This window comes from Schistocerca americana, chromosome 1 (assembly GCF_021461395.2).
Source record: "Schistocerca americana isolate TAMUIC-IGC-003095 chromosome 1, iqSchAmer2.1, whole genome shotgun sequence".
NCBI lineage: Eukaryota > Metazoa > Arthropoda > Insecta > Orthoptera > Acrididae > Schistocerca > Schistocerca americana.
The window spans coordinates 863,288,053-863,308,636 of NC_060119.1; the positions used below are offsets into that span (position 1 = coordinate 863,288,053).

The 20,584-nt window shown below is 40.6% G+C and overlaps 1 protein-coding gene across 3 annotated transcripts in view; it reads left to right on the forward strand.

The window, feature by feature from the left end:
• The window catches only part of LOC124613811 (E3 ubiquitin-protein ligase Bre1), a 286,869-nt gene extending 268,529 nt beyond the window's left edge, over nucleotides 1-18,340 (forward strand). For all 3 annotated transcript variants that reach the window (XM_047142534.1, XM_047142541.1, XM_047142548.1), the window contains 3 exons: nucleotides 6,119-6,311; nucleotides 12,308-12,402; nucleotides 17,435-18,340. In XM_047142534.1, the coding sequence (XP_046998490.1) occupies nucleotides 6,119-6,311; nucleotides 12,308-12,402; nucleotides 17,435-17,716 (570 nt within the window). In that variant the 3' untranslated portion in view covers nucleotides 17,717-18,340. The remainder of the gene's footprint in view (nucleotides 1-6,118; nucleotides 6,312-12,307; nucleotides 12,403-17,434) is intronic.
• Nucleotides 18,341-20,584: the final 2,244 nt, after the last annotated feature.

A 20,584-nucleotide genomic window follows, 5' to 3' on the forward strand; every position in this document is an offset into this window, starting at 1 on the left:
TTTCTGTTATCATTTGAAGAAAATTGCTGCAGGATCACATTGAACGCTCATCGAAGCTTTCGGTGAACATGCTCCTGAGAAAATGCAGTATTTCAAGTGGTTCAAAAAATTCAAAAGTGGTGATTTTGACATGAGAAATGACGAGCACGGGAAACCACCAAAAAAGTTCAAACACAACAAATGGGAGGCCTTATTGGATGAAGATGATACTCAAACTCAACAGGAACCCATGAAACAATTTAATGTGTTGCAGAAAGCCGTTTCTGTTTGGTTGAAATCTATGGGATGGTGAAGAAAGTGGAAAAATGAGTACTGCATGAACTGAAAGAAAGACAGCAAGCAAGTCTAAATACTACTTTGAAATGTTGCTCGCAAAATACAAAAGAAAGTTGTTTCTCCATCATATAGTGACAGGTGATGAAAAATGGGTATATTTTGAGAATCCTAAGTGTCGTAAATCATAAGTGAATCCAGACATCCACTGCAAGATCAAATTGCTTTGGAAAAAAGACAACACTCCATGTTTAGTGGGATTGGAAGGGTGTCCTCTATTATGAGACACTGAAACCTGGTGAAGCTGTTAACACTGATCACTACCAATAGCAAATGATCAATTTAAATCAAGCATTACATGAAAAACGACCAGAATATGGAAAAAGGCAACACAGTCATATTGCTCCATGATAACGCCCTATCACACGCAGCAAAACAGGTCAGGGAAGCAGTCGAGGTGTTCAGTTGGGAAATACTAGGCATGTGGCTTATTCTCAAGCCTTGGCTCCATCTGATTATCTATTTGCATCACTGGTACGTCCTCTCATTGAACAATGCCTCAGTTTGTATGAAAATGTACGAAAATGGCTAGCTTACGGGTTTGTTTCAAAAGAAGAACTGTTTCTTTGGCATGGCGCTCCTAGTCTGCTGGAGATGTGGAGAAATGTATGAATAGTAATGGGAATTATTTTGAATAAAATATTGTTCATCAGTTTCAAAAACAGAGGTGTAATTATTGCAACTAATTTCCAGTTTCATGCTGCTACACTTTGTAGATGCTGAGTTTAGATAGGCACAACAAAAAGACTGTCACAAAATGAGTTTTTGGCCAACAAGGTCTTTGTCGAAAATAGACAACAGATGGACGCACGCGCGCCCACACACACACACACACACACACACACACAGACTGGTCTGGCTTCTGCAGCCAGGATGGAATGTAACAATATTATTATGAAAAGGGTAGTCGCTACTCACACCCGCACGCGGGCGCGCGCGCACACACACACACACACACACACACACACACACACACACAGACTGGTCTGGCTTCTGCAGCCAGAGAATATGGTCTCCTGTGTGTGTGTGTGTGTGTGTGTGTGTGTGTGTGTGTGTGTGTGTGTGCGCGCGCCCGCATGCGGGTGTGAGTAGCGACTACCCTTTTCATAATAATATTGTTACATTCCATCCTGGATTTTCCGTTGTTTGATATGAGCCCTGTTTGTCTGCCATCTTTGTTTTAGACACGAAACTAGGTATTCACGTGTTACAGATCATCTTAAAGGTCTAACCTCTGTAACATTTGTGTTACTGATGATAGAGTTTGAAGATGGAAATGTGAAAACGTTTACATACTTTTTATATTTTCATTCACTACTGTCTTGTGACATATGCTGGGGTGACTCATCATTCAAGAAGAAAGTATTTGTTACACAGAAATATGTAATAATGCTGATATGTGGTGTCCATTACAGCTCTTACTGAAAGCTCTTTATACAGTTCAGCATACTGACAACAGACTACATTTACTCCATTATGAAGTTAATTGTTATCAGTCAATTGTTATCAGTCATTGACAGTTAAAAAGTATCAGTACCATTCATAAATATAATACTGCAAGGAGGAATTGCTTACACTGTTCTTCACTTAGGCGTAATGTGGCAGAGGAAGCAGTGAGTTATTCAATCATTAAAATCTTTATCTGTTTACCTAGTGAAGTAAAAATGTATGAATTATGTTGTCAACACATCCATTGGGCTCTCATCGTGGTAAGAAATTTGGCGCCTGTTACTGTCTGTAGCAGACAGTCATATACAAAACTCACTGTGCATCATAGGACCTTGAAAAATAAATATCAGCACAATATATAGTTGCAACAATAATTCATCTCCTGTTCTTTAGACAATTCTTTTGCCTCAGTATCTGCGCATGTAGATGAAGGCTCTGAAGCGGAGCCACCCCAAAATATATATTTTTAAAAAAATCTCAGTAATATGTTACATAATTTAAATTATCAGAAAAAATTTCGCATATTCCCCACACGGATTTAATTAATGGTGATAAACATTTGTGGAACTGTTGATCAAGTGATGTTTCTTGAACAGTTAGTAGCTATTCTTAATGGTGCACCTTGATATGCTGCGTAGATGTGTGTGGCAGAGGTTTTGGGTTGTGGCTTCCTCAGTACAGCCCTTATGGGCGTCCCAAAGGCTCCGGTGCTTCAGCCTAAACCTGCACACAATTTTCATGTTCCATTGCTTACATCAAAAGGGAATGAACAGAGTAGCTGAAACTTCCTTTATTGAATCCCTGTCTCTGTAAATCTGTATTATGCTTAATTGGGTCATTAATTGTTGTTTAGTATTATTGTTTCTGTAGAGTTTTACACAGTTTTTTTCTTTCTGTCATTGGCTATTCTGTCCACCGTTGCAATAAGTTTGCAGATATCTCATCAGAGATGTGCGGTAACGTAAGTATCACCACCTAACGAGAGTTTCACGAATGATTAGAGGAAAAAAAGGCCTGAAATGTGTCCTGTTACTTTAGTTTCCTTGCTTGCTGATTGCGGGAAATGTGCATTATTAGCAAGTTTCCTTTTGTGGATGTATGATACATGGGTTTAGTGAGTTTTACATTCCTGTCAATAACAGCAACATACCATGGGTTTGGAAACAGCACAATGCGAGTTCATTGTGCAATTTATCAGCTAAAATTTTGGAACACACGATGAGGATGAAAGTAAAGAAACATGGTGCTTACAGACTCAATGTAAACATGAATAAAGAACAAAACTGTGTAAATCCATGCAAGGATATACATGCAGTTTTAACAGAGAAGTGTACATTTACATCTACATCTACATAGATACTCCGCAAGCCACCATGCAGTGCATGGCAGAGGGTACCTTGTACCACTACTTATTCCCTTTCGTGCTCCCCTTGCAAATAGAGTGAGGGAAAAACGACGATCAGTATGCCCCCGTATCAGCCCTAATTTCTCATATCTTATCTTCATGGTTCTTACATGCAATGTATGTTGGTGACAGTAGAATCGTTCGACAGTCAGCATCAAATGCTGGTTCTCTAAATTTCCTCATAGTGATTCTCGAAAAGAATGTAGCCTTCATTCCAGTGATTCCCATTTGAGTTTCCAAAGTGCTTCCGTAACACTTACATGTTTTTCGAAACTACCGTTAACAAATCTAGAAGCCAGTCTGTGAATTGCTTTGATGTCTTCCTTCAATCTGACCTGGCACAGATCCCAAACACTCAAGCAGTACTCAAGAATAGGTCGCACTAGTGTCCTATATGCGGTCTCCTTTGCAGGTGACCCATTCTTTCCTAAAATTCTCCCAGTAAACCGAAGTTTACCATTCCCCTTCCCAACCACAGTTCTCATACACTCATTCCATCTCATATCGCTTTGCAACATTATGCCCTGATATTTAAATGATGTCACTGTGTCAAGCAGGGCACTAGTAATACTGTATTCAAACATCACAGGTTTGATATACTCAATCCAGCTGGGTGATTGTGTGCGCCTTATCACTTAAAATGCATATTTCTGTTATGTGGAAATATACTTGACAAATATGGTGTGTAAATTACCATGGCGGTTGTTTGGCTTGCTCATGTCAGTCAGTCACAGCAAAAGATTGGTGACATCATGGAAACATCACTGTTTTGTCATCCAAACTCATAAACACTGCAGTTTGAGCACACAGAACATTAACCGTATGAAAATATAAAAAATATTACGCATGCTGCAAAGCTAACATATGCAGCATTAGAGAGCTCTCCAAAATGTGTCTTTTAGTAAGATTTGTTGCAGTAAACTGTTGGAAAATGTGAAGTAGTGGGATAAATAAGCTACCTATAGATTTTATCTTGCAGTTAGCTTTTGATGTTATTTAATAGTTGATTATGAAACAGTAGGAGGATATGGTATGTAAACGTTTGGCTAGAGTGTGGAGTGTGATATTGCCACTGCACCGCCCCCCCCCCTCTCAAATCTCAAATCTTGGTTGTGGTGACAGACTGATCTGCAGCATAGCCTGAGGTGTAGGTTAGTTCCAACCAATAAATGTCGTAGTCTTCACTCAGTATGGAAGCCATGAGCCGCACCTGTGTGGTAGATAGGTACTGTTTCAATGCAACCTGCGGACTTCATTTGCTAAATGGAACTTATGGTTTTGAAGGTTTCTAGCCTTGTTCTATACGTGAGTGAGTATTTCTCTTTGATTATAAAGTTGTTTCATTGATTCCAGACATAGCTTTCCAAGAATACATTAACATTTTCCTGTTTTATTCTGCCACCCATTGTTTACTGTTAAAGAAAATGCACTCCTGGAAATTGAAATAAGAACACCGTGAATTCATTGTCCCAGGAAGGGGAAACCTTATTGACACATTCCTGGGGTCAGATACATCACATGATCACACTGACAGAACCACAGGCACATAGACACAGGCAACAGAGCATGCACAATGTCGGCACTAGTACAGTGTATATCCACCTTTCGCAGCAATGCAGGCTGCTATTCTCCCATGGAGACGATCGTAGAGATGCTGGATGTAGTCCTATGGAACGGCTTGCCATGCCATTTCCACCTGGCGCCTCAGTTGGACCAGCGTTCGTGCTGGACGTGCAGACCGCGTGAGACGACGCTTCATCCGGTCCCAAACATGCTCAATGGGGGACAGATCCGGAGATCTTGCTGGCCAGGGTAGTTGACTTACACCTTCTAGAGCACGTTGGGTGGCACGGGATACTGCGGACGTGCATTGTCCTGTTGGAACAGCAAGTTCCCTTGCCGGTCTAGGAATGGTAGAACGATGGGTTCGATGACGGTTTGGATGTACCGTGCACTATTCAGTGTCCCCTCGACGATCACCAGTGGTGTACGGCCAGTGTAGGAGATCGCTCCCCACACCATGATGCCGGGTGTTGGCCCTGTGTGCCTCGGTCGTATGCAGTCCTGATTGTGGCGCTCACCTGCACGGCGCCAAACACGCATACGACCATCATTGGCACCAAGGCAGAAGCGACTCTCATCGCTGAAGACAACACATCTCCATTCGTCCCTCCATTCATGCCTGTCGCGACACCACTGGAGGCGGGCTGCACGTTGTTGGGGCGTGAGCGGAAGACGGCCTAACGGTGTGCGGGACCGTAGCCCAGCTTCATGGAGACGGTTGCGAATGGTCCTCGCCGATACCCCAGGAGCAACAGTGTCCCTAATTTGCTGGGAAGTGGCGGTGCGGTCCCCTACGGCACTGCGTAGGATCCTACGGTCTTGGCGTGCATCCGTGCGTCGCTGCGGTCCGGTCCCAGGTCGACGGGCACGTGCACCTTCCGCCGACCACTGGCGTCAACATCGATGTACTGTGGAGACCTCGCGCCCCACGTGTTGAGCAATTCGGCGGTACGTCCACCCGGCCTCCCGCATGCCCACTATACGCCCTCGCTCAAAGTCCGTCAACTGCACATACGGTTCACGTCCACACTGTCGCGGCATGCTACCAGTGTTAAAGACTGCGATGGAACTCCGTATGCCACGGCAAACTGGCTGACACTGACGGCGGCGGTGCACAAATGCTGCGCAGCTAGCGCCATTCGACGGCCAACACCGCGGTTCCTGGTGTGTCCGCTGTGCCGTGCGTGTGATCATTGCTTGTACAGCCCTCTCGCAGTGTCCGGAGCAAGTATGGTGGGTCTGACACACCGGTGTCAATGTGTTCTTTTTTCCATTTCGAGGAGTGTATGTTAATATAATTTGTGTGGTTGAACTGTATTCATCCAGAATATTTGTAAGGAAGTAAGAGTGATTGCATAAAATTTGCAGGTTGCAACACTGACATCACAGGTGGAAGCTACTAATGTTGTGGTACGGAAGTTAGAAGACAAGGAACGCATCTTACAAAACTCGCTTGCTACTGTTGAGAAAGAATTAGCTCTTCGTCAGCAGGCCATGGAAATGCATAAGCGCAAGGCTATTGAAAGTGCGCAATCAGCAGCTGACCTGAAGTTGCATCTTGGTGAGTTAATAAGTGATTAATTTTTGTGGTAACATGACTTGAAGGGTGATTCTTTGTTATTTCCATATAGACTAATCAGATTCTTGTATGTGTAACGTGCAGTTTAGTTGGGAAGGTTTATAAAATGGTAGTTATTTGGAAATGCATTTTCATTAATCAAAACATTAAATTACTAATGTTAAATTCTTCGCTCCGAAGAATAAATAAAAATAAGCAAACCTCCCCCCCCCCCCCCCCCCCACACACACACACACACACACACACACACACACACACAACCTCCCTACACAAACTCGTGCAGTGTGTCTTATGTTATTTGTTGAGGTCATATAGATTCTTGCTCCAAGTTGATGCAACTACTGGAAAACTATTAGAAAAATATAAACTTAGTACTACTTCTGTATGTGTGTTTGTTAGCAAGGACTAATGTAATCTGAAATTCACAATTCTCTCTTTCTGGTCAGCTGTCAGTGTTTGCTGATAAGCAATTTATTTCTACCCCAGTGCCCCACAGCTTGCTAATTAGTAATGGTCCTTGTAATTTAAGTTTGAAGCTGTAAACCGTCACACTGACTGAGAGTGAGTAGTATTTAAGACAATGCACTTGCGCATCCATCACATAGACCGGGGATTTTCAGACTGTGTGCTGTGGCTCCCAACCTTAAGGTATACAGTAGGGGCATCACAGTAGTTTCTTAAAAGTAATAATTTGGTTTATTTGCTTTCTGAGTGAAGGAATGAGTGCACTAGTAGTGAAATCAAATAGTGGATAAGCTGAGTTACAGACAGACACAACAAACAGACTGCTGGATAGTGAGCTTTACACACACACACACACACACACACACACACACACACACACACACACACACGACCACAGTCTCTGACAGCTGGAGCCAGACCCAGCTGCCAGAGACTGTCGTGTGTGTGTGTGTGTGTGTGTGTGTGTGTGTGTGTGTCGGTGTTGTCATGTTTCGGTTTCAATTGATACCAAAATTGCTAAGTTAATTTCAGATTTCACTTCCAAACCATTATCAGCTTCACCATACACAGATGTAAAAACATGTCTTGCCTCAGAATTTGAAGAATCAGAGCCACGCAAAGTAAAAAAGTTGCTAACCGAAGTAGAACTAGGAGACACAAAGCCTTCTGCTCTGCTCAGCGAGATGCTCGCACTTGCTGGCACACAAGTAATCAACAATTTTTAAGAACTATATTTCTTTAACAACTACCAACCAATAAACATTCTGTAGTAGTAGTTGGACAACATATGAATCTCGAAGCAATTGCTTCTGTAGCTGGTGATTTCATAGAGATTACCGCACCCAGTCAGTCTGTTTAATCTCCATCTCTGGATGGTAGATTTTCCCGTCTGGAAAGACAGCTTTCAAAACTAATGGCATAGATTCAGAAATTTTAAATTGATACACAACCAAGAAGCAGATCAAAATCATGGTGGCATGCACAGAAACTTTCTGTGTGCTAATATGATTATAAATTCCAACAGAATGTGAAGAAATGCTCAATGCCGTGTTTGTTTATTCCTCGACAGCCTGCTAACACTCAGGCAACTTCATGCTGCAAATTGTTCCACAATACACACATGTGGTGATTGACTGCTGAACTGCAAAATAGGCCTTTGACAAAGATTTCTGTGCCCATTCCTTCTTTCATATGTCTGCCAGGCAATTATTAATGTTGATTTCAAGCTATTATGTTCTGTTACTTGATGTTGAGTAAAAAAAAAATTATTAATCAAGCAAAAAGCTTTAATTGCTAGTACAGGCTCTGCAGATGTATCTATTGACAGTTTAGTGCTTTTAAATGACCCACAGCATAAATATGGAGACCTGGTAAAGAGATAACTTAACATTCTCATGGAGAAAGCTAATTTGATCCTCCTGAAGTTAATGTGCAACACGCAATCACAACAACAGGACCTCCAGTGCATGCACAAGCCAGGTGCTTTCCACCACAAAAAATAGCTTAAGCAAAACCTGAATTTCAGGAGATCATCAACCTTGACATATGTCATCGTAAAAGCTGCTGGTCTAGTACTCCCCATCTTGTTCTAAAGAACCTGTGGAGATTGTAGAGTCTTAAATGCTGTCACTGTGCCAGACTGCTGCCCAGTGCTGCATCTACAAGATTTCAACTACCAAGTCTCCAACAGAAAAATACTCTCTAAAACTGGCCTTAGCTGAGCTTATCACCACATTCCTGTTGTACCAGAATTTGAACCTAAAACAGCTGTTCCAAATTTTTAAAGGGGTCATTTGGTCTGTGCAGTGCAGTGCAGCATCAAATGAATATCAGATAATTCTTCTGCAACAGCTTCTTTAATGGCTGGATAAATATAATCTTAACATTAATGTGGGGAAAATGCATTTTTGGAGAGAAAGTGATATCGTTCTTGAATCATTGTGGGTCACGTCAAGGAATTTCACTCTTACAAGAAAAGTGAAAATAAGAACTGGTAAACTTCCACAGACATATGTTACCACATACTACAGAAATCTAACAACCTTTGTTTAACTCGAGCTTTGTTTAACTTGTTCAAGAGCACCAAGAGGAAGGATAATCACCTGTTACATGGACTGATAAAACAGACAAATTGCTAAAAAAATTAAAAGAAAAACTATATAATGCAACTCAGTTTGCTCATCTCTCAACAGATTTTCCCTTAATTTTGGTAGCTGATGCTTCAGACTATGCTACGGGTGCTTCTTTACACCAGTTACGAAAAGTAACACCTGAATCACTAGCATTTTTTTCCAGGTCTCCCACCAACACACGACGTTAACTATAGTACCTACAACCATGAGTTATTGGCAGCATATTCGGCAATCAAACATTTGTATTATCTTTTGGAAGGCAGAGAATTCACAATATTTACAGGTCTCAAGCCATTAACATTTGCCTTTAAACAGCACCCAAAAAGGCAACACAAAGTAACTGTGCCATCCAGAATTTCTCAATCAGTTCCACACAAATACCCGATACCTTCCTGGAGGAGAGAAAATTCCTTCTGGTACTTGTTCCAGAGTTGCAAAAATCATATTGCCAACTAGCATTCTGTATGAGTAGAACAAGTTGCAAAAATCATGTTGCCAACTAGCATTCTGTATGAGTTAATTGCAAAGGCACAAAGGAGTGGCCCAGAAATGCCCAAAGTGAAAAATTCAGACACTTTTTCCTTAGTGTTTGTAACAATAATATTACCTGCTCTTAGATCACAGTTACTTTGTCAGTTCTACTGGTAAACTCAGGCCATATGTTCCTCCATCCTACTATCAGCAAGTCTTCCATGCACTACATGACTTGGCTCACCCAGGCAGCAAAGGCACAGAAGACTTGATTTGACAACACTTTATTTGACTTCCATTCAAACTAGATGTAAAGCTTTGGGCAAAAACACGTGTTTGCGGTCAACAAGCAAAAATTTCAAAACATTGAACCAGGAGCTTTCAGTGAAGTTAAATTGCTTGTTGCATATACTTTGATGTACTGGGACCACTACCTGGCTCACAAGCCTTCACCTTTCTTTTAAAATTTCATCTTGCTGTTTTCTTTCAGTTAACATACGTAAAGGACTAAAAGAAAATAACAAATAAATGAATAAATAAGTAGTTAAATAATTAAAATCTCTTAACAATGATCAGCAGGTTTACACATTGGCCAGAAGGAGTTCTACTGAAGGATATCTTTGCAGAAAGTGCTACCAGCATTGTCTTATTATCATGGATTGCACGTTTTTGAGTCCCAAAAATCAACACCACCAACAGAGGATGGCAGTTTTATTAAAATTTTCACACACATGACAAAGACCCTATGGACACTGGCCAGTCAAAACATTATAACCACTACCCACCACAATGTTGGATGCCACCTGCTGGCACAGCTCGCAAATGATGCGGTAATGACAGTTTGTAAGCAGAGCAGATATGAATGGAGGGTCACCCTAGTGAAGATATTGGCTGCAAGTGGGGAAATCGATTGAGGCAAGTGACTTTGACAAAGGCCAGACTATTATTTCGCAGAGCCTGTGAATGAATATCTCAAAAACGATGAAGCTGGTTGAATGTTCACGTGCTACTGTCATGTGAACCTACACAAAGACATAGAAGGATGGTGAAACTACCACTAGGTGCTAAATGGTTGGATGTCCACAACTTGTTGCAGAATATGGGGTTTGGAGGCCTGTCTGCTCTGTAAAGTAGGGTAGATGGTGTTCTGTGCCATCTCTGCAGAAACAGCACAAATACTGGTGCATGCACAAGTGTTTCAGAGCACACCGTTCATTGTACATTGTTGGAAATAGAGTTCTGCAGCAGACCAGCCCTACATGTTGACACGACATCACCATCAATTAGGATTGCAGTGGGCATGGGGCCGTTGGAATTTGACCGTCGATCAATGGAAACATGTCAGGGCTCTGTGGGTAAAGCATTTTTTCGCTACACAGTAGTTCAATGGTCCTCTCCACAAACGCCACCATTGAGGTGAATGGCAGCTCGAAGCATGCAGTGCGCCACGAATGCAGACTGGTGGGAGCAGTATTATGCTGTGGGAGGAATTCTCCTGTGCTTGCATGGGACCTGTGGTAGTAATCTATGACACACTAATAGCTGTGAACCATCTGCATCCCTTCATGCTTGAAGTCTTCCCGGACAGTGATGTCCTCTTTCACCAGCCTCTGTGTCTCAGAGCCAGAACTGTGCTACAGTGGTTTGAGGAGCGTTGTAATGAACTCTTGTTGATGTCTTGGCAACCAAATTCACCGGATGTAAATTCTATGGAACACATCTGGGTCGCTATTGGGCACCATCACTGCATACGCAAATTAGCGGCCCATTATTTATGTGAATTACATGACCTGTGTTTATATATCTAATACCACATATCTTCACAAACCTACCGACAATCTCTCAGATCCCTGATACACAGAATCAGTTATGTATTTCATTCCAAAGATGGACAAACAAGCTATTAGGTAGGTGGTCATAATGTTTTGGTTCATAGGTGTATACCCCACATGAAAACAACTGCTTACCATCCAACTTCAAATGGCCCACTTGAACAGTGCATTGCACTTCAAGACAGCATTAAGAGCCCGACTTTCAGACAACTGGATTGACAGCTTACCAACAGTTTTAATGGGCATCTATTATTTATAAGTCAATATAAATATCTGTTAGCCTGAATAGAGTCAGGGGTTGCCAATAATTGGAATCTAAGAAAATAACATCTAATCTATAAGACATTGACATGGGAGGTTATACCTTTATATTCTTATAATTTTAACCACCAATAGTGAAGTAATTATTTGTCAGACTGTTATTGGTAAGAGTTAAGAGGAATGATTACTTGACTCACAGTTGGGAATCACAGGTGAAGATGTGCTTGGAGACAGACAAGTTGTGTACATGAGGAGTGTTGATCTTAAGCAATGTGGTATTAGCAGTGAACTTGGATAGTGTTGTTATTAGTGAGATAAGAATTGGCTGAAGAAATAGCTAATGCCTTGGATGACTTAATAAGTGGTATGAATGATGTATGTTTGAATTACATTGTGATCATACTGAAACTAACAGATTAGAAAGTAACATTTATAAATGTGATTTCTCCCATGTACAAGGTAGTGTGCCTTCATAGTTTTTCACCTTAAGCAAATCTTTCATGTGGACAGCAGGGTGGTTTTGACACCCACAGAGAATGCTATAAGTGACTGCAGTAAAGCCAGTCGATGACATGTCTGCTTTTATATTTTCTGTAACCTTTCATTGGATAGGAAATGCTTGTGACAGGTAGTCTTTAGGTGTATGCTACAGATCTTGCACATTGTTCATCCAACTGTCTTGATCATAATGAGAAGTAGTTGAAATTGTGGCAATGCATATATGCGAGTTTCTGTTGCCATTAAATGTTAGTATTATTAACAGTTTAAGGTGTGATAGTATTTTTGTACAATAATTTGTTCTTATTGCAATTTGCAGAAAAATATCATGCACAGATGAAGGAAGCTCAGCAAGTTGTTGCTGAGAAAACAAGTTCTTTGGAAGCGGAGGCATACAAAACAAAAAGACTCCAGGTCAGTACAGTCCTATGTTATAATTGCTCAGACATAATTTCCAGTATTTCACAGATGATTTTTGCATTGTACATTTGTGACAATGAGTACTGTACCCACAAGTAATTTTTCAAGTTTGATATTTGTCATATTTTTGTCTTTGGTGATGAACGTCATCTAATACTGAAGACATAAGAGCAGAGAAGATACAGAGAGGCATGAAATAGTTAATTTGCTCCAATTCTTTAAGCAGTGCAGCCTGTACGACACACACATCTAGTAAATATGGACGTAGAAAACAATCTGCCAGCTAAAGCAATAAGGAAAGGTAGAGCATTCTGTTGAGTCCCTGATCATGTGGGAATCTTATGGAATTAACGAGCTGATACTGGGGAAGCAAGCTTTGGTTACGCTATGCTTACAAGGCCCCAGTAGAAGATTATATTCTGTCAGAACTACTGATGACCTGAAGACAGGTTAAGGAAAGGCAAGCCTACATTTGTAGCATTTGTAGACTTAGAGAAAGCTTTTGATAGTGTTGACTGGAATACTCTCTTTGCAGGGGTAAAATGCAGGGAGCGGAAGGCTATTTACAGCTTGCACAGAAAACAGGCGACAGTTATAGGAGTTGAGGGGCATGAAAGGGAGACTGGTTGAAAAAGGAGTGAGATGAGGTTGTATCCTATACTCAATGTTATGCAATATGTACATTGAGCAAGCAGTAAAAGAAACCAAAGAAGAACTTGGAGTAGGGATTAAAGTTTGGGGAGAAGAAATAAAAACTTTAAGGTTTGCCAATGACATGGTAATTCTGTCAGAGACAACAAAAGACTTGACAGTATCTTGGAAGGAGGATATAAGGTTAACATCAGCAAAAGCAAAACAAGGATAATGAAGTTTAGTCAAATTAAATCAGGTGATGCCAAAGGAATCAGACTACGAAATGAGACATTTAAAGTAGTTAGGTGAGTTTTGCTATGTGGGCAGCAAAATAACTGATGATAGCTGAAGTAGAGAGGATATAAAATGTAGATTGGCAATGGCAAGAAAAGCATTTCTGAAGAAGAGAAATTTATTAACATCAAATATGGATTTAAATGTTAACAAGTATTTTCTGAACATATTTGTCTGGAGTGTAACCATGTATGGAACTGAAACATGGACGATAAATAGTTCAGAGAAAAAGAGAATAGAAGCTTTTGAAATATGGGGCTACAGAAGAATGCTGAAGATTAGATGGGTCAGTCATGTAACCAATGAGGAAGTACTGAATAGAATTGAGGAGACAAGAAATTTGTGGCACTACTTGACCAAAAGAAGGGATCAGTTTATAGGACACATGCTAAGACATTAAGAGAGCACCAATTTAGTATTGGAGGATAGTGTGGGAGGTAAAAATCGTAGAGGGAGACCACAAATACGTAAGCAGATTCAGAAAGATGTAGATTGCAGTAGTTAGCTAAAGTGATTGTAGAACCACCTAAAAACCACACCCAGACTGCTTGGCACACTGGTCCCAGTCATTAATCCGTGAGGCGGATTCAATCATGGCAATCCTGAACTGTTGGGTGCCTTCTATATAATCAGTGAATCTGTATGTGTACCATTATGCTTTTCACAGAGATCTGTGTATCAGCATATCCTCCTTCACATCTCATACAAGCTGGGAAGTTGTCATGATACCTGTTCAGCCCATATTTCTTTAAAAGATTTGCAAGTGGAAATTCTTATCTGATATACCTTAGCTTGAAGACAAGCGACTCAAGACTGATGTTGTTACAGCAGGATAGAGCTGCAGGGCACTTTGCTATTCAGATTTGCAAGCTCCTTGATGAACAATTCGACTATAGTTTTTTACCAGTGTGGAGTCACACGGAACATCATTACACCCCATAATGTGTTGCCTGGTGTGGCAAAGTCTGGGCTTCATGATGGACATTTCTAAAGGGTTGGATATGGTTTTGAACCCTAACCAGTCCAGTGGCCTTGAAATTGTTCATCAAGGAGCTTGCAACTCTGAATAGCAACATATCCTGCAGCTCTATCCTGCTGTAACAACATGAGTCTTGAGTCCCTTGTCTTCAAGCTAAGGTATATCAGATAAGAATTTCCACTTGCAAATCTTTTAAAGAAATATGGGCTGAACAGGTATCATGACAACTTCCCAGCCTGTATGAATTCCTTTCCAACTCTTGCACATTATGAAGTTTTTGCTTAGCTCAGAAAACCACATTCCACCAGTATAAACTTTAATATATAACATGTTCATCAGAAATGAACCCTCTTGATTGACAGAAAACATTTAAATGCCATCAAAGCAAGAGCAGGCGGCAACATGCTGTTCCGTGTTTATGCCTGATAATTTATTTGCAAATGTTAGTTTTTTATTTATTTATTTATTTAAAATGTGTCCAAGTGTGGTTGACCATGATACTTGAAGTTCAGCTGCTCCATTGCAAATGGATTTCATTGGCAACAATGGTACAAGTTTCTCCTCGCATTTTCTTATGTCCACTACATGATCTGTCCTTGACCTTGCCTGAACATAGACATGTTCCTTCTAATAAAGCTTGGTTATTTCATGAGGAAGAACCATACCGAAGCGATCCCTAAACTTACTCAATATCTCCATCATTATTTGCCCTATCTATGGATGGTCATGTACCAACACACATGCCACATATCACTTCACACTTCATCAGCAGTGTAACTGTGTCTGCTCCCATCAGCCATGGCTTTATAATTAAAAACAATGCAGTACTGAAACAAAACATGACAGTACTAACAACAATATTTTTTGTCATATTCAAAGCGGGTATACCAATTATTTATTTTCCCAATTGTACAAAGTCAAGAGGGCTGCAGGGACTCCTCAGACATGATGTGTTTTACTACTTGACTTCATCATGTATAGTTATAAATTTTATACTTTTGGTGTGAAATGTGTAAACTGGTATGAGCTTGAAAGCCATGTGCACATACAATGATTTTATAACATGGCACTGTTAGAAACTGGTGAATTAAAGCACTTTGTTGTGTGTTTTCATTATTAAATTGTGTTAAAGTTGTACAAACAGTTGACGGTGTGGATCGGTGAACTCGCTTAAAGTAGAGATTGCATTGAAGGAAAGACATTGGGCCACAAGTGTCAGTAAGTGATTTGAATATTACTGATGTGATATTTCAGGTTTTAACAGATTGATTGATGACAAACCAACCTCTGGGCATGCAACAGTATTTCAGATTCAGATATGGCATACTATTTCTACAGATGTGTTGATCATCTTCAAGAGGGATTAGGAACAGTAGTCTGTGATGTGCTTGCTGTCTAGATGGAAATCAGACTGTGTAGTGTTTTCAATAACACATTACCTGTTAATGGTAATCAAAGTTATCATGCAGCAAATTACACATATCCTTTTCTAGGGATTCTCGGTTATCAGTGCTAATCATACATATCTTTTTTACATCATCATTAATATTTTTGAATCCAGCATTTGAAGGGGAGAAAATTGTTAAACAGAAGCATATTAAAAAAAAAAACCAGAATAACATTGCTGTGGGCGGAGCTTGTGTAGTAAGGGTTTTTGCCGGCAAGTGTGTATAGCACAACTCATTGCCACTTCAGTGCTGCCTGTGTTGTCAACCAGGCTTGTTCTGTTCATCTGTAGTGATTGTTTTTGATAGAGCTGTTTTGTTCTTGTTTCATTTTCTATTATGGCAAGTGTAAGTAAACAACATGCAGCTGTGAAATCTGGTTTTCCACTCAGTAAAAATGCTGCCGAAATTAATGTTGAAAACACCTTACCAAGATGACACTATGGGAAAACAAAAGTATATGAGTCGTTTGCTCGATTTAAAAATGGTGACATGTCGATTGATGATAGATCTCGCTCTAGACGTCCGTCAACTGCCTGAATTGACGAAAATATTGAAAAAACTTCAAGACCTTATGCTCAAAGACCATCAACAGACAATTGATCAACTGTCAGAGATTAGTGGGTTATCTTGGAGCTTGGTTCAGAAAATTTTAACACAAGATTTGTGGCATACAGGAGACTGGTTCTTCCAACGTGATAATGCACCCGCACACACAGCCATCTCTGTTAGACAGTTTTTGTCTAAAAATGGCATGGTTCTGCTGCCAGATGCACCTGACATGCCTGACCTTGCTTCACGCAACTTTTTCTTATTTCCAAGCAAGGAAGGACACTGATTGACAACATTGAAGAAGTCAAGAAAAAAATGAGGGAGGAGCTGTCAGCCATTTCTTAAGATGACTACAAAAAATGTTTCGAACCATAGAAGCACTGGTGGGACAAATACATTAGTTGTAATGGAGACTATTTTTAAGGGGATAAGGGTGTATTGTAAACAATCTGAAAATCTATAGCCTCTAAAAAATAATTCCATTTTTACCCCCTTAACTTTTAACTCGCATTCTCTCTCTCTCTCTCTCTCTCTCTCTCTCTCTCTCTCTCTCTCTCTCAAGAAAAATATTTTGCATAATAAATCTGGAATGCCCATGGCAGTATCAATTACTTCCTGTACATTTGTTTCATCTCATTGAAAAGTTTTATTGCATACTACACATATAAATACACATTTTCTAGGAATAGTAAAAAATTATTGATACTTGAAGAAAAATTAGGTCTGTCAACAAATACAATGTGATAACAAATTACAAGCTTTTGGAACTATAAAATGTTACTTCCTTAAAAGAAAAAGCTGATGGGAAACAAGTGAAATATACCTGGATGAAGAAAACAAGAAAAAATACTCAGTTCTAAATATGGTGTCTAGGTATTTGAGTTTGCAAGAAAAAATTTCATAACAGCTAATGCAGTCTTACCTTACATTTGTATTAGACACAAAGCTCTGTCGCTGCAATAACTTTTCCTTTCCTGCAGCCAATATGTTGCCACCAATCTACATTACCATTGCTCATTGATTTATGAATATGTTATCCTTATGTGTAATAAATAATTACTAAGATAAGCATATTTGTTCAGTTTTCAGTAGCTTAGAGCTCTGACAATTGTCTTCTTTGCAGGAAGAAATAGCACAACTTCGTAGGAAAGCAGAACGAATGAAGAAAATTGAGTTGGCAGGCACATTGGATGAAGTAATGATGGAAGAAATACGAGAATACAAAGAAACACTAACTTGTCCATCATGCAAAGTTAAACGAAAAGATGCTGTTCTCAGTAAATGTTTCCATGTGTTTTGCTGGGACTGCCTTCGCACTCGGTATGAGACTCGACAACGGAAATGTCCCAAGTGCAATGCTGCCTTCGGTGCCAATGACTATCACCGCCTATATCTTTCTACATAGATTTTTAAATCACATAGCTTTTCATCTGGGAGGATCCATTCCGTGCACAAGGTTTTTCATTGAGAACACTCCTGAGCTATTTGTTTTAAGATTTTGTTAAAGATACACATAAGATTGTATAGTTTGTCTGGTGACTGGTTTCAATAGGATTAGCAGAGCAACAGTTAAAGACTTCTATCTTTGAAAGATAAATGTAATACTTTATTACCTTGCTTTGACACTATGTTTGACCAGTTGCTTGATACAGAATCTAATGTAATGGATATAATTGTACTTGTTCCTGTGAAACAGTAGACATTTACTGTAATTACTGTTAGACAAATTTCAAATTATGCCAAGTATTTCTTTAATGACTTAGCAGTTACTTGCATTTCACTGATTTGATTGACTGACTGACTCAGAGAGAAATACACTGTGATAAAGCAGCTGGAAGAGCGACAGCAAGAATTATTGTTAGCACACTGGTTGCGTATGTACATATATCCAACATCTTTATGAAATTACATTTGAAACATTCATTCCACATACACAGTCATTTGTTATTGAAGTCTGTTTTATTTAATACCAAAAGAGTATTAATTTATCAATGTATATATTAAACAAAATAAAGTAGCAGTTCTGTCAGTGGGCATGTCTGCTTCATAGTTCTCATGTATTATTTTTTGAACATATTTTATTCCTTTACCGGATGTGATGTTGAATTTTTAGGAAAGGCAAAAAAGAACAGAAACAGTAACAGGCATGAGATCGTATAGAAGTTTATTTATTTAATATAAAATACAAAATTTCTGTGGTCTTCCACTTTGCAATGACTCAGTTTCAGAGATGAGATGAGATCTGAGGCCATGTATTATGATGCAGTGAACTTCTCAAATATGTCTGTATACACCAAAACCCAGTGTATCAGAAGCAGTGAATATACTGTGTGAGATTTGTCATTGGTCACAAATAATTCTATCAAAACTCCATTTTGTATGAAAAAATGTGAAACAATATGATAACAATGGGTACTATGGATTTATTCTCTGTTAAAATAGTATCTCCTCACTCTAAAGGTACAGTAAATTTGTAAATATACTCCCTGTAGGTACATAAAGTATATTTAAATGACAATGAAGAATCAATTCATCAAGTTGATATTGCAATGGTAAAGAAGCAGTGAAACGAAATATTGTTTTATGTTCTCATGGAAACACTTTGCAGAACACCAGGCAAACTTCTAAACTGACCTCATCTTTCTTTCAAAAACCCCTACCGAGCGAGGTGGCGCAGTGGTTAGCACACTGGACTCGCATTCGGGAGGACGACGGTTCAATCCCGTCTCCGGCCATCCTGATTTAGGTTTTCCGTGATTTCCCTAAATCGTTTCAGGCAAATGCCGGGATGGTTCCTTCGAAAGGGCACGGCCGATTTCCTTTCCAATCCTTCCCTAACCCGAGCTTGCGCTCCGTCTCTCATGACCTCGTTGTCGACGGGACGTTAAACACTAACCCTCTCAAAAACCCCTCCCTAGTGACTCCAGTATCACACCCAAGGAACATACAGCTATCTGTAACCTGAAAGCCATTCCAGACATTATCATTCTTCTCGCAGAAAAAGGCTCCACCACAGTGGTTATGAATCATACTGACTGTTGTGACAGTGCCACGACATTCAAAAGTGCCGCTACGTTAGTACGCGAACACGGCGATAGAGGCGCTCCGCAGCTCGGCCGAGCGCGGGAGCGCCACCTGGTTATGAACGGCGCCGACCGCATGTCACGGCCCGGCAGTCGAATGACAGATACGGAGTTAGTAACATGTAACCCGCTAGTGTTTCTACTTTTGTATCTCCACGCACTTTAGTAGTGATTAAAGGTTATAACACTTTTTGGCGACGAGGATGGGATATTTTTTTTCCTGCGTTGTGGACTTGTGTGTTCGTGTCGGGGCAGACATGGAACAGCTTATGCAAGCGCTTATTGAACAACAAACACAGCTGACGGCTGCTATTCAGGCGTTGTCGACGTCGCTTACTCATCGTCTGTCTTCCTCTTCTCCGCCTCCGTTCCCTCCTTATGACGAGGCCGCTGAAGACTGGGAGGATTATGAGAAGCGTTTGCGGCAACACTTCTTGGCTTTCGGCGTTGTCGACGCTCCTATGTGTAAGTCGTTATTTCTATCTTGGATTTCCCCACGGATCTATCAGCTGCTATCTCAGTTAGCCCCTCTGCGGGAACCTGCCTCTCTGTCCTTCCAAGAAATGTGTGACTTATTGTCTAACTATTACCGAAAAAACACCCATGTCGTTGCCGCCCGCGTGGCTTTTTACCGTAAACAGCCCCATCAATCTTACCGGGCTTGGGCGGCGGAACTCCACGGTCTGAGTCGGAAATGTCAGTTTGTCACGGACACTCATCATGAGTCTTACGCTGATTCAATGGTTCGGGACGCTATTTTACGGCTTGCTCCTGATAAAGAAGTTCGGCAACGTGCCTTACAATTGCCAAACCCGTCGTTGTCGGAAGTTCTCAGCATCGCTCAATCCTTTGAAGTGTCTCACGCTGCTGGTGCGCAAATAGACGCGTGGTGTGATGTAGGCGCTGTCCAGACCACTTTCGACTCAGACAATGTGCCTGTTTCACAGGGAAACGACGATGTGGCGGCGGTGCACTCGCGTCAACAACGTCGCGTTGGGCCGCCACGCTCGCAGCGAAAACAGCAATCACAGAAGCAGGTTCGTTCCGCACTTCCTTCTTGTCCACGTTGTTTCGTACAGCATGACAGAGCCGCGTGTCCAAAACGTTGGGCCACGTGTAATTCATGTAGGAAAAGAGGCCACATTGCTTCTGTGTGTCAGTCCCCTAAAGTTCCTGTCGACGAGGACGAG